The sequence below is a fragment of the Eucyclogobius newberryi genome, unplaced genomic scaffold (genome assembly GCF_026437365.1).
Source record: "Eucyclogobius newberryi isolate DKJ021-1_F unplaced genomic scaffold, fEucNew1.0.hap1 SCAF_4, whole genome shotgun sequence".
In the NCBI taxonomy this organism is placed as follows: domain Eukaryota; kingdom Metazoa; phylum Chordata; class Actinopteri; order Gobiiformes; family Gobiidae; genus Eucyclogobius; species Eucyclogobius newberryi.
Window position 1 is genome coordinate 39708515 of NW_027316056.1, and position 13821 is coordinate 39722335.

At 53.4% G+C, this 13821-nt stretch overlaps 1 protein-coding gene across 1 annotated transcript in view; it reads left to right on the forward strand.

The window, feature by feature from the left end:
* Positions 1 to 13821, forward strand: part of man2b1 (mannosidase, alpha, class 2B, member 1) — a 25683-nt gene continuing 11862 nt past the window's right edge. Inside the window, exons 1-18 of the mRNA XM_072462270.1 lie at positions 1 to 144; positions 1498 to 1600; positions 2660 to 2833; positions 2985 to 3178; positions 4226 to 4358; positions 4507 to 4652; positions 4973 to 5172; positions 5299 to 5419; positions 5481 to 5559; positions 5685 to 5794; positions 5870 to 5977; positions 6058 to 6174; positions 6245 to 6463; positions 10106 to 10203; positions 10372 to 10492; positions 12140 to 12258; positions 13472 to 13573; positions 13651 to 13738. Coding sequence (XP_072318371.1) covers positions 4 to 144; positions 1498 to 1600; positions 2660 to 2833; positions 2985 to 3178; positions 4226 to 4358; positions 4507 to 4652; positions 4973 to 5172; positions 5299 to 5419; positions 5481 to 5559; positions 5685 to 5794; positions 5870 to 5977; positions 6058 to 6174; positions 6245 to 6463; positions 10106 to 10203; positions 10372 to 10492; positions 12140 to 12258; positions 13472 to 13573; positions 13651 to 13738 — 2373 coding nt within the window. The 5' untranslated portion in view covers positions 1 to 3. The remainder of the gene's footprint in view (positions 145 to 1497; positions 1601 to 2659; positions 2834 to 2984; positions 3179 to 4225; positions 4359 to 4506; positions 4653 to 4972; positions 5173 to 5298; positions 5420 to 5480; positions 5560 to 5684; positions 5795 to 5869; positions 5978 to 6057; positions 6175 to 6244; positions 6464 to 10105; positions 10204 to 10371; positions 10493 to 12139; positions 12259 to 13471; positions 13574 to 13650; positions 13739 to 13821) is intronic.

Genomic DNA, 13821 nt, shown 5'->3' on the forward strand with positions numbered 1-13821 from the left:
AACATGGCGCGCGGCGGCAGCGGAAGCGGTGGCGCACATCTGGCGTCTGCCGCGGCTTTTTGCGCCGTTTCCTTCTTATTCTGCGCCGTGTCGGGTTTTCCGCTCGATCCCGGAGGAAAACACGAGGCCAAATGTGGCTACGGGGTGAGAACCGACCGCGTTTCACACGCGTTTCACACGCGTTTTAGTGACGGGTCACGCGAAGACGCTGCGTGATTCTGTCAAGAGTGTGTCACGTGATTTTGTACGAACTCGTCATTAAGTGATATAACATAAGCTAAACTTGTTAATGTGAGAAAAACGTCATTATTTCCTGTTTGTTGCGAAGAGGAAGTTCTTATCAGATGTTTCAGATGCTTAAATGTGATAAAGTGACATTCACTTCCGCATTATGAGTCTGTTTGGGAAAGTCACGTGTGTTTTATTGTTTTCTACTTGTATCGATATATCTGCACACTTTAATCGATACTGAAACATTTACTTTTAATATCTCAGATGGAATAAAACCACATGTTGTCGTCCTGTGTTCAGTCGTGTCACGTGACCTTTAACGTGTTGTCGTCCTGTGTTCAGTCGTGTCACGTGACCTTTAACGTGTTGTCGTCCTGTGTTCAGTCGTGTCACGTGACCTTTAACGTGTTGTCGTCCTGTGTTCAGTCGTGTCACGTGACCTTTAACGTGTTGTCGTCCTGTGTTCAGTCGCGTCACGCGACCTTTAACGTGTTGTCGTCCTGTGTTCAGTCGCGTCACGCGACCTTTAACGTGTTGTCGTCCTGTGTTCAGTCGCGTCACGTGACCTTTAACGTGTTGTCGTCCTGTGTTCAGTCGCGTCACGTGACCTTTAACGTGTTGTCGTCCTGTGTTCAGTCGCGTCACGTGACCTTTAACGTGTTGTCGTCCTGTGTTCAGTCGCGTCACGTGACCTTTAACGTGTTGTCGTCCTGTGTTCAGTCGCGTCACTTGACCTTTAACGTGTTGTCGTCCTGTGTTCAGTCGCGTCACGTGACCTTTAACGTGTTGTCGTCCTGTGTTCAGTCGCGTCACTTGACCTTTAACGTGTTGTCGTCCTGTGTTCAGTCGCGTCACGTGACCTTTAACGTGTTGTCGTCCTGTGTTCAGTCGCGTCACGTGACCTTTAACGTGTTGTCGTCCTGTGTTCAGTCGCGTCACGTGACCTTTAACGTGTTGTCGTCCTGTGTTCAGTCGCGTCACGTGACCTTTAACGTGTTGTCGTCCTGTGTTCAGTCGCGTCACGTGACCTTTAACGTGTTGTCGTCCTGTGTTCAGTCGCGTCACGTGACCTTTAACGTGTTGTCGTCCTGTGTTCAGTCGCGTCACGTGACCTTTAACGTGTTGTCGTCCTGTGTTCAGTCGCGTCACGTGACCTTTAACGTGTTGTCGTCCTGTGTTCAGTCGCGTCACGCGACCTTTAACGTGTTGTCGTCCTGTGTTCAGTCGCGTCACGCGACCTTTAACGTGTTGTCGTCCTGTGTTCAGTCGTGTCACGTGACCAAGCCGGGCTTCCTGAACGTGCACCTTGTTCCTCACACGCATGACGACGTGGGCTGGCTCAAGACCGTGGACCAGTACTTTTACGGAGGTAACACGCCGTCTGAACACATTATGGTTTAATGTACCCTCATTATTTCCAAAGGTACATGCACGTGGTGTATAAGTCTAAACATACTATTACATGGTGTATAGGTCTAAACATACTATTACATGGTGTATAAGTCTAAACATACTATTACATGGTGTATAAGTCTAAACATACTATTACTATTAAGTCTAAACATACTATTACATGGTGTATAAGTCTAAACATACTATTACTATTAAGTCTAAACATACTATTACTATTAAGTCTAAACATACTATTACATGGTGTATAAGTCTAAACATACTATTACTATTAAGTCTAAACATACTATTACACATCATGCCACTCCCCCGTGCACATGCCACTCCCCCGTGCACATGCCACTCCCCCGTGCACATGCCACTCCCCCGTGCACATGCCACTCCCCCGTGCACATGCCACTCCCCCGTGCACATGCCACTCCCCCGTGCACATGCCACTCCCCCGTGCACATGCCACGCCCCCGTGTGGACCGATACAACACACACGTGCGTTTGTTTATTAGCGCGACGGATCACATCACATCTCTCGTCTCCCGTAGATTTCCGTCTCTTCTGCGTCAGCTCGAACTGTCTTTCTCCGTCTTCATTTTGCCCCGTACACTGAGGGAACTATATTATGATAGATCCATGCGCTTAGACACGTGGAAACGTGGGGACGAGCCTGACGCGGCTGCAGGTGAGCGATAGGTGCGTTTTATGATTGATACGTGGCAGGACAAATGATTTATCCACGCCACAAGGAAATATGATTAAAAAAAATTGAAAAAAATCGTCCATTCCACCTTTAAGTATTTTTTGTTCAATATTTTGACCAAAATTAGCCCTAAATGTTAAGAACTTTATTTTATCGGGCAGTTTTTAAAGATTGCACTGCTGATTTAATAATCGTTATGTCTCGTATTCTGTGCTTTTGTAGTGTTTTGTGTGGTGTTTATGTGGTGTTTGTGGTGTTTATGTGGTGTTTTATGTGGTGTAAAGCCGTGTGTTCTGAGCGCTCTGTCGCCCCCTCTGGCCACAGACCGTAACGACATCCAGCATGCGGGCGTCCAGTACATCCTGGACTCGGTGGTGGAGCAGCTCCTGAAGAACCCTGAGCGCCGCTTCATTTACGTGGAGACGGCCTTCTTCTACCGCTGGTGGAGGCGCCAGGACGAGGCCATGAGGAGGAACGTCCGAGCGCTCGTCCACCAGGGTGAGAGCCTCTAGTGGCACAGGCATAGTACTGCATTCGACCCGCTACAAACCTGGTTCAGACCCTGGTTCAGACCCTGGTTCAGACCCTGGTTCAGACCCTGGTTCAGACCCGGTTCAGACCCGGTTCAGACCCGGTTCCTCTCCTTCAGGGCGTCTGGAGTTCGTGAACGGCGGCTGGTGCATGAGCGATGAGGCTGCGACTCACTACAGCGCTGTGATCGACCAGATGACTTTGGGGCTGCGCTTCCTGAACGAGACGTTCGGGGCGTGCGGGAGGCCGCGGGTCGCCTGGCACATCGACCCCTTCGGACACGCCCGAGAACACGCCTCCATGTTCGCTCAGGTCAGGACGCTTCACTAGCTTTAGCTTCTCTGTTCCTTCTCTGAGCCTCAGAAACACACTTGGCTTCAGTTTTCCCACATTGTTGTTGTCAGAGGTGGAGTTCTGGAGCTCTGTGAATAAACCCTTTAATGGCCAGGTTTTGTTTTTTGTTTTTTTATGTGCTGTCAATCAATTTGATCCTGATTACTGACACGGGCTTATCACCGTGACGATAAACTTACCAGAAGAAATCATAAGTCTTCTTTTAATGTATCCTTTTCAGAGCTTCAAACCAGACCACACACAAACTCGAGGAACAAGTGTGCGTAGAAGGTTCAGTTATATATATACAGTGATCCCTCGCTATAACGCGGTTCACTTTTCGCGGTCTCGCTGCTTCGCGGATTTGACGTTATGGATTCATATGTTCACATACATAAAACCACTGCCAAATTGAAGTTTGCGAGGCCGGTGAGAGCGGCGCGTGAGCTTCAATGTTTTCTGGAGTATTTCATTGTATAATAACTGTATAAAAGTAAAGGTTTCTACCTTGCGGATTTCTACTCCCGCGGGTTCTTCTTGGAACGTAACCCCCGCGATAAACGAGGGATCACTGTATTTATAAATACACACATTTTTGTTTATTGAATTCAGATTTAGTCAGCCGCACATATAAAATAAAGTCTGGACGTTTCAGTGAAAAGGCTGCTGCGTCTAAATGAACTCTGGTCAACGCCCTCACACGTCTGACGCGGTTTGTCGACGCCCTCACACGTCTGAGGCGATTTGTCGACGCCCTCACATGTCTGAGGCGGTTTGTCGACGCCCTCACATGTCTGAGGCGGTTTGTCGACGCCCTCACACGTCTGAGGCGATTTGTCGACGCCCTCACATGTCTGAGGCGGTTTGTCGACGCCCTCACATGTCTGAGGCGGTTTGTCGACGCCTTCACACGTCTGACGCGGCTTGTCGACGCCCTCACATGTCTGAGGCGGTTTGTCGACGCCTTCACACGTCTGAGGCGGCTTGTCGACGCCCTCACACGTCTGACGCGGCTTGTTTCCTCAGATGGGATACGACGGCTTCTTCTTCGGGCGTCTGGACTATCAGGACCGAGCGAAGAGGCAGAGGAGTCTGGACCAGGAGCTGCTGTGGAGGGCATCAGAGAGTCTCACGCCGCCCATGGCCGACCTGTTCACCGGTACTGCCCCATACTGCCCCCCATACTGCGCCCCATACTGAGCCCCATACTGAGCCCCATACTGCGCCCCACACTGCGCCCCACACTGACACCGTAACCGCTTCTACTGACACTGTTCTCCTCCCTCTCTTTCTCCCCCCTCCCTCAGGGATCCTTCCAAACGGGTACAACCCTCCCGAGGGCTTCTGTTGGGACCAGTCGTGCGACGACGCTCCGATCAGAGACGATCCTGAGCTGGAGGACTATAACGTGGACGATGTGGTGCAGCGCTTCCTCGACACAGCTCACGAGCAGGTACAGACCAGCCCGAGCAGGTGCAGACCAGCCCGAGCAGGTGCAGACCAGCCCGAGCAGGTGCAGACCAGCCCGAGCAGGTACAGACCAGCCCGAGCAGGTGCAGACCAGCCCGAGCAGGTACAGACCAGCCCGAGCAGGTGCAGACCAGCCCGAGCAGGTGCAGACCAGCCCGAGCAGGTGCAGACCAGCCCGAGCAGGTGCAGACCAGCCCGAGCAGGCACAGACCAGCCCGAGCAGGTGTAGACCAGCCCGAGCAGGCGCAGGCCGAGCCTGCTCCATAACCTCCATAACCTCCAGAGTAATAACCTTGTGTTCAGGCGAAGCTGTACAAGACGAGCCACATCATCATGACCATGGGCTCAGACTTCCAGTATGAAAACGCAAACCTTTGGTACAAAAACCTGGACAAGCTGATCACTTATGTGAACGAGCAGCAGAAGAACGGCAGCAACGTCCACGTGTTGTACTCCACGCCCTCCTGCTACGTCCAAGAGCTGCACCGGGCCAACCAGAGCTGGTGAGGACGCCTGTTCAGGGGAACGAGGGGTAAACGTGTTCAGGGGAACACTCTCTACAGAACACGCTCTACAGAACGCGCTCTACAGAACATACAGACTAAAACACTTCCCTCACTGTTTTTCAGGGCGCTAAAGACGGACGACTTCTTCCCGTACGCCGACGATGCTCACGACTTCTGGACCGGATACTTCACCAGTCGCCCGGCGCTCAAACGCTACGAGAGGATCAGCAACGGCCTCCTGCAGGTGGGACTCTCTGATGCAGTTTGTACACGGTCTGTAGTATTAACACACTGTGATGTCACAGACGTGTAATCAGCTGGAGGTTCTGGGAGGAGCTACATCCAGGAACGGCCCGTTTGGAAAAGGAGACAGTCTCACCATGAGTACGTCATTTATCAGATCTCATGTTTAAACACATTCTTTTTGTCCAGTGAAGTCAACAAAACTGACTCTAGGCCACAGAGGAAACACTCTTATTTCAAGTGAGGAGTTCTTGTTTTGTGTTCAGGGAAGTCTCTGGCCGTTGCTCAGCATCACGACGCCGTCTCCGGGACGTCCAAACAACATGTGGCCAACGACTACGCTCGCCGCCTGGCCTCGGGCTGGAACACCTGCCAGGTTTCTGCTCCTCCGGTCGTTTAGCGGAGCGTCTCTGGACTCGCTTGATGTTTCCCCGCTCTGTGTTTGTGACAGGTGGTGGTGAGCAACAGTCTGTCTGCTCTGAGCGGCTCCACGGCGCCCAGAGTTTACTGCGACAGCCTCAACATCAGCGTGTGCCCCTTCACCGAGGCCAGCCGCCAGGTCCAGACGGGGTATCAGGGTGATTATGTCCCCGTGATGCAGTCGGTGGTTGTAATGGTTTTGTACTTCTGCTCCTCCAGTTCACAGTCACGGTGTTTAACCCTCTGGGACGTCCTGTGCTGTGGCCGGTCCGACTCCCTGTGAACGGGACTCGGTACTCGGTCTCTGATCCAGACGGGACCTCTGTGGAGAACCAGGTCAGAGGTCAGATTTACGCAGAAGGAAAAAACCCCCCGTGACCGTGTAATGTACCGTCCCGTCCTGTAGGTGGTGCCGGTGTCTCACTCCACCCGAGACGTGAGGAGGGGCCGCGGCTTCGCTGTGAACGAGCTGGTGTTTGAGGTTCAGGCCCCTCCCCTCGGGTTCAGCTCCTACACCGTGTCCCAGATCCAGGACCAGATCCAGGACCAGATCCAGGACAAGACCAGACCAGAGACCGGGGCCAAGACCAGACTGAACCAGGGGCCATGGCAGATCGAGAACAAGGTGCACACTTTAATGTTCAGCTTCGTTCACATTGACCCTGACACGAGCTCGTCTTCTCTGAGCCTCACAAAACTCACCCGTGGTAATTCCCTCTGCTGCCAGTAGATGGAGCGCGAACACCAAATCCTGATGAAGGAACGTCTGACTGAGAGAAAGTCATGTGTGATTTTTAAAATACAGTAAAAATTAGAGATGCACCGATTGCAAAATTCTTGGCCGATGCCGAGTTCTGTTTTTTAAGGAGGTCTGACCGGCCCAAACCGTTTTTTCCGAAACCGATTTTCTATCTCGCCACTGATTTTCCCACAAACTACCCAGTATTATATATATGAAAATATGTATACAGGACACACGTTTTATAATGTATTTACAATGTATTTTGTGGAAAAATAGAAAAATAAATAACTATATATATATATAAATAATATATATCAACAGAACAGGAACAAAAAGCAGCATCATCTCTGATTGGCTGCTGCGCCGCAGAAAAGTTGAACAAATCTGAACTTTTCTGCAGCGAACAATTTTAACGCCTTGAAGCTTATACGCCCGTCAAAGCGTCTAGAGCGGAAAAAGTCAAAACGCTCGCTCTGCGCTCCACGCCGACAAAGCAGAAAACGCAGGAGGTGTTCGACGCACGTTTACATAGACTTGAATGTAAACTGGACGCTTTGGCCGCCGCGGTCTGGATGAGTCTTGCTAGTTTGTAGCTGTTTTGCTCTGGGCGCGTTGAGCTGCTGCGCAGCGCGCACGCGGGTCAGTCTGATCGGCCCAAAACCCGGAAAATACGACAGTGACCGGCCGGTCAACGATTGGACATAAAACCGGCTTTTTTAATCGGCGGCCGATTGATCGGTGCATCTCTGCACTGCTCTCCTGCACTTGTAGGCTGCAAACACAGCATCCACAGGCTCTCTTCCTCGTCTCTGGTGACGCTTCTCCCTCTTCTGTTCTACCAACATACACCCAGTATGTTACCTGCCCCACCAGAAACAATAGAACATTGGACTTGTTTTTTGCCAACACCAAGGAGGCTTATTCTTCTTCCCCCCTCCCTCCCCTGGGCAGCTCGGACCACGACCTTGTACATCTGAGCCCTGTGTATGAACCCATCGTGCGCAGGCAGCCTGTGGTGTCCCGTGAGGTGAGGATGTGGTCTGCTGAGAGCGAGGAGGCTCTGAGGGACTGCTTCAGCACCACTGTCTGGACTGAGCTTTATGACCCACATGGGGAGGACATCAACACCATCACAGAGTGCATCACGGACTCCATCAACTTCTGTTTTGAGAACATTGTTCCCTCCCGGACGGTGCGGTGTTTTCCAAACAACAAGCCATGGATTAACCGTGAACTGAAGGCTCTGCTGAAGGAGAAGAAGAGAGCCTTCAGGTCAGGGAACAAGGAGGAGCTGAGGACTGTGCAGAAGGAGCTGAGGAGGAAGATCAGGCAGGCTAAGGCCGGCTACAAGAGGAGGATGGAGGAGCAGCTGCAGCAAAAGAACATTCAGGGAGTGTGGAGGAGCCTGAAAATCATCTCGGGCTTCAAAATTCCCCCTGCCCAGACAGAGGGGGATCTACAGTGGGTGAATGATTTAAATGCTCACTTCTTGAGGTTTGATCGGTCACCCGCCCCTCCCCCTGCACAGCTGCATGCTCCCTCTTCCACAGCTGGACAATGCCCTGCATCTGTTCCTCTTCGCTTATCTGCCCCGGACCATCAGCTCCCCACTTCGCCTGGACTCACCCATCCCCCCAGCACACGGTCCCCCTGCCAACCACTGACTGTCACAGCAGCACAGGTGAGGAGTGAGCTGAAGAGGATTAAAGTGAGGAAGGCAGCAGGACCTGATGGCATCAGCCCCAGGCTCCTTAAGTCCTGCGCAGATGAACTGTGTGGAGTTACGGAGCATGTCTTCAACATGAGCCTGAAGCTGAGGGTGGTACCACAGGTCTGGAAGACCTCCTGTCTGGTACCTGTGCCTAAGATACCGCGCGCCAAAGACCTCAACAGCTTCAGGCCAGTGGCTCTCACGTCCCACCTGATGAAGACAGTGGAGCGGCTGGTCCTGGACCACCTCCGCTCCACCGTGAGCTCAGCCATGGACCCGCTGCAGTTTGCATATCGGCCTGGCATCGGAGTGGAGGACGCCGTCATCTCCCTGCTGCACCGCTCTCTCTCTCTCACCTGGAAAAGCCTGGCAGCTCTGTGAGGATCCTGTTCTTCGATCTTTCCAGCGCCTTCAACACCATCCAGCCGCTGCTCCTGAGGGACAAGCTGGAGACGGCTGGTGTGGAGTACGACCTGCAGAGTGGATCCTGGACGACCTCACAGACCGACCCCAGTTTGTGAGAGCCCGGGACTGTGTGTCTGACACTCGGACCTGCAGTGTGGGGGCGCCCCAGGGCACTGTCCTCGCGCCCTTTCTCTTCACCCTTTACACTGCAGACTTCAGACATGACACGGACAGCTGTGTCCTGCAGGAGTTCTCTGACGACTCTGCCATCATCGGACTCATCACGGACGACGATGACGCGGAGTACAGGGGTCTGGAGCAGGACTTTGTGGACTGGTGTCAGCGGAACCACCTCCTCATCAACGCGGGGAAGACCAAGGAGATGGTGGTGGACTTCCACAGATGCCACCCCACTGCCCCCTCACCAGTGAACATCCAGGGACGGGACATTGAGAGAGTGACTCATACAAGTACCTGGGTGTTCATCTGAACCACAAACTGGACTGGACTCATAACACAGACGCACTGTACAGGAAGAGCCAGAGTCGGCTCTACCTCCTGAGGAGACTCAGGTCGTTTGGAGTGACAGGGCCACTCCTGAAGACCTTCTACGACTCTGTGGTGCATCAGCTCCTGTAGGTGTGGCCTGCTGGAGCAGCAGCATCACAGAGAGGGAGAGGAAGAGGCTGGACAGAGTCATCAAGAAGTCCAGCTCCGTCCTGGGCTGTGCTCTGGACTCGGTGCAGGAGGTGGGGGACAGGAGGGTCCTGGCTAAATTCACATCTATGCTGGACCATGAGTGTCGCCCCCTGCAGGACACTCTCTCCGCTCTGGAGAGCAGCTTCAGTGAGAGACTGATCCACCCTCGATGTGTGAAGGAAAGGTTCCGTAGGTCTTTCCTTCCTGCTGCTGTCAGACTTTATAACAAAAACTGTTAGTACTGAACACTCGTAATACTGACCTAACCTAATACTGATGTGCAATTCTGTCATATGTGCAATTGCTGTAGTGATTCATGTGCAATTACTGTGAAATTCATGTGCAATCCATGTGCTGTCGTGACACATATTCATGTGCAATTACATGATGTCGTGATCACATGCAATGGTATTTATGTATTTATTTATTCATTTGTCTATGGGAGTTTTTATTTATTTATAGTAGATCTTCTACTGAGAGTGTTTTTCAGACTTCCTATAAGTGATCTGTTCTTCTGTATCTACCTCTGTATCTACCTGCGTTGCACCAATGAAATTTCCCCACGTGGGACAATAAAGGAATATCTTATCTTATCTTAGTAAAAATACAAATAATGCAAAATATTAAATTATGGTAAACTAAAACCCACCACCGCCTAAACTCCATGGCCTAAACCCCGTCGCCTAAACCCCGCCCTCTCTGTGTGGTAGTTTCTCCGAGCCTCGTTTGACCCGGACACTGGTCTGCTGAGTGGACTCATGAACCTGGAGACCAAACAGAGAATCGACCTGACGCAGAACTTCTTCTGGTGAGTGCTTCGCCCACTCACCTGGAGTTTGACGGTTCAACACGTACTTACCTTTTCTACACACGGAACTTTACCTTTCCTGGAAGTGTGATGCGAGCTGCCCTGTGGTCATGGCACAGGCTGGTACTTTTGAAGGTAGTAATAGTACTTTGTGTGTTTCATGTTCAGGTACAATGCGAGTGACGGGTGCAACAGCGACAGTGATCAGCCGTCCGGAGCGTACATCTTCAGACCAAACTCCTCCCACACGTTTGTCATCAGTGAAACGGCCAAGACTGAAGTTCTACAGGTGCAAATCTAACTCTGTGGAAAAGGGAACGTGTTCATATCCTTATCAAAAACACACCTGGAGTTAGGGCGGGGCATCTGCGTTTAATCGAATCCAGACGTAATCGTTTAGAGATGTTTTTTGGCACAGCAAATGGTGTTTAGTCCTGACTCTGGCACCAGCAGGAGGCCGGTCCATGTTTAGTCCTGACTCTGGCACCAGCAGGAGGCCGGTATATGTTTAGTCCTGACTCTGGCACCAGCAGGAGGCCGGTCCATGTTTAGTCCTGACTCTGGCACCAGCAGGAGGCCGGTCCATGTTTAGTCCTGACTCTGGCACCAGCAGGAGGCCGGTCCATGTTTAGTCCTGACTCTGGCACCAGCAGGAGGCCGGTATATGTTTAGTCCTGACTCTGGCACCAGCAGGAGGCCGGTCCATGTTTAGTCCTGACTCTGGCACCAGCAGGAGGCCGGTCCATGTTTAGTCCTGACTCTGGCACCAGCAGGAGGCCGGTCCATGTTTAGTCCTAACTCTGGCACCAGCAGGAGGCCGGTCCATGTTTAGTCCTGACTCTGGCACCAGCAGGAGGCCGGTATATGTTTAGTCCTGACTCTGGCACCAGCAGGAGGCCGGTCCATGTTTAGTCCTGACTCTGGCACCAGCAGGAGGCCGGTCCATGTTTAGTCCTGACTCTGGCACCAGCAGGAGGCCGGTCCATGTTTAGTCCTGACTCTGGGCACCAGCAGGAGGCCGGTATATGTTTAGTCCTGACTCTGGCACCAGCAGGAGGCCGGTCCATGTTTAGTCCTGACTCTGGCACCAGCAGGAGGCCGGTCCATGTTTAGTCCTGACTCTGGCACCAGCAGGAGGCCGGTCCATGTTTAGTCCTGACTCTGGCACCAGCAGGAGGCCGGTATATGTTTAGTCCTGACTCTGGCACCAGCAGGAGGCCGGTCCATGTTTAGTCCTGACTCTGGCACCAGCAGGAGGCCGGTCCATGTTTAGTCCTGACTCTGGGCACCAGCAGGAGGCCGGTATATGTTTAGTCCTGACTCTGGCACCAGCAGGAGGCCGGTCCATGTTTAGTCCTGACTCTGGCACCAGCAGGAGGCCGGTCCATGTTTAGTCCTGACTCTGGCACCAGCAGGAGGCCGGTCCATGTTTAGTCCTGACTCTGGCACCAGCAGGAGGCCGGTCCATGTTTAGTCCTGACTCTGGCACCAGCAGGAGGCCGGTCCATGTTTAGTCCTGACTCTGGCACCAGCAGGAGGCCGGTCCATGTTTAGTCCTGACTCTGGCACCAGCAGGAGGCCGGTCCATGTTTAGTCCTGACTCTGGCACCAGCAGGAGGCCGGTCCATGTTTAGTCCTGACTCTGGCACCAGCAGGAGGCCGGTCCACACACTGATCTGTTGGATGCAATGAATCCACTGGTCCAGATTCACCTGTGACAGTGAAACATAGATCTGACTCGTCTGCATCATTGTGATAGGACACATTTTCACTGTGTGTCATGTGACCTAACGACAGCATGTAGAGGTTGAACAGAAGGGGACCCAGGACTGACCCTTGGGGCTCCCCACAGGTCAGGGGGTGTGGTCTGAGACACAACTACTGATGTTTTGCCTGTTATACTGACCTCTCACCGGTGCTGCCCTCTTGTGTTCAGACGTCTGTGGTGCAGGAGGTGCGTCAGTGGTTTGGTCAGTGGGCGTCGCAGGTGGTGAGGCTTTACGCGAGCAGCAGAGCCCTGGAGCTGGAATGGACCATCGGACCTGTGCCCATCGAGTGAGCTGACCACATCTGACCCGCACACCGCACACTGCTAACGCTCACTGACCCGCACACCGCTTACTGCTAACCCTCAGTGACCCGCACACCGCTCACTGCTAACGCTCAGTGACCCACACACCGCTCACTGCTAACGCTCACTGACCCGCACACCGCTCACTGACCCGCACACCGCTCACTGCTAACGCTCAGTGACCCACACACCGCTCACTGCTAACGCTCAGTGACCCACACACCGCTCACTGCTAACGCTCACTGACCCGCACACCGCTCACTGACCCGCACACCGCTCACTGCTAACCCTCAGTGACCCACACACCGCTCACTGCTAACGCTCAGTGACCCACACACCGCTCACTGCTAACGCTCACTGACCCGCACATCGCTCACTGCTAACGCTCACTGACCCGCACACCGCTCACTGACCCGCACACCGCTCACTGCTAACACTCACTGACCCGCACACCGCTCACTGACCCGCACACCGCTCACTGCTAACACTCACTGACCCGCACACCGCTCACTGCTAACGCTCACTGACCCGCACACCGCTCACTGCTAACGCTCACTGACCCGCACACCGCTCACTGCTAACGCTCACTGACCCGCACATCGCTCACTGCTAACGCTCACTGACCCGCACACCGCTCACTGCTAACGCTCACTGACCCGCACATCGCTCACTGCTAACGCTCACTGACCCGCACACCGCTCACTGCTAACGCTCACTGACCCGCACATCGCTCACTGCTAACGCTCACTGACCCGCACACCGCTCACTGCTAACGCTCACTGACCCGCACATCGCTCACTGCTAACGCTCACTGACCCGCACACCGCTCACTGCTAACGCTCACTGACCCGCACACCGCTCACTGCTAACGCTCACTGACCCGCACACCGCTCACTGCTAACGCTCACTGACCCGCACACCGCTTTCTACGGTCGCTCAGAGGGGTTCTACGGTCGCTCAAAGGGTTCTACGGTCGCTCAGAGGGGTTCTACGGTCGCTCAGAGGGGTTCTACGGTCGCTCAGAGGGGTTCTACGGTCGCTCAGAGGGGTTCTACTCAGAGGCTTCTACGGTCGCTCGGAGGGGTTCTACGGTCGCTCAGAGGGGTTCTACTCAGAGGCTTCTACGGTCGCTCGGAGGGGTTCTACGGTCGCTGCATTTCGGCGTTAAATGTGACGTTGTGTCTGTTTCTGTTTCAGTGACGATTTGGGGAAAGAGGTGATCACTCGCATCGACACCAGCATCCGCTCAGGAGGCGTGTTCTACACCGACTCAAACGGGCGCGAGCTGCTGAGAAGGAGGTCTCACACACTCACTGAGCCCGGGTCACATCCTGTCGGGGTGTGGCCCGGGTCCAGTAACCCATTCTGTGCTTCAGGAAAGATTACCGTCCCACGTGGAACCTGAAGCAGTCGGAGCCCATCGCCGGAAACTACTATCCCATCAACTCCAGGGCCTTCATCAGGGTGTGTGTCTGAACGGGCAGGACGCGGTGTGTCTGAGCGGGACGCGGTGTGTCTGAACGGGCAGGACGCGGTGTGTCTGAGCG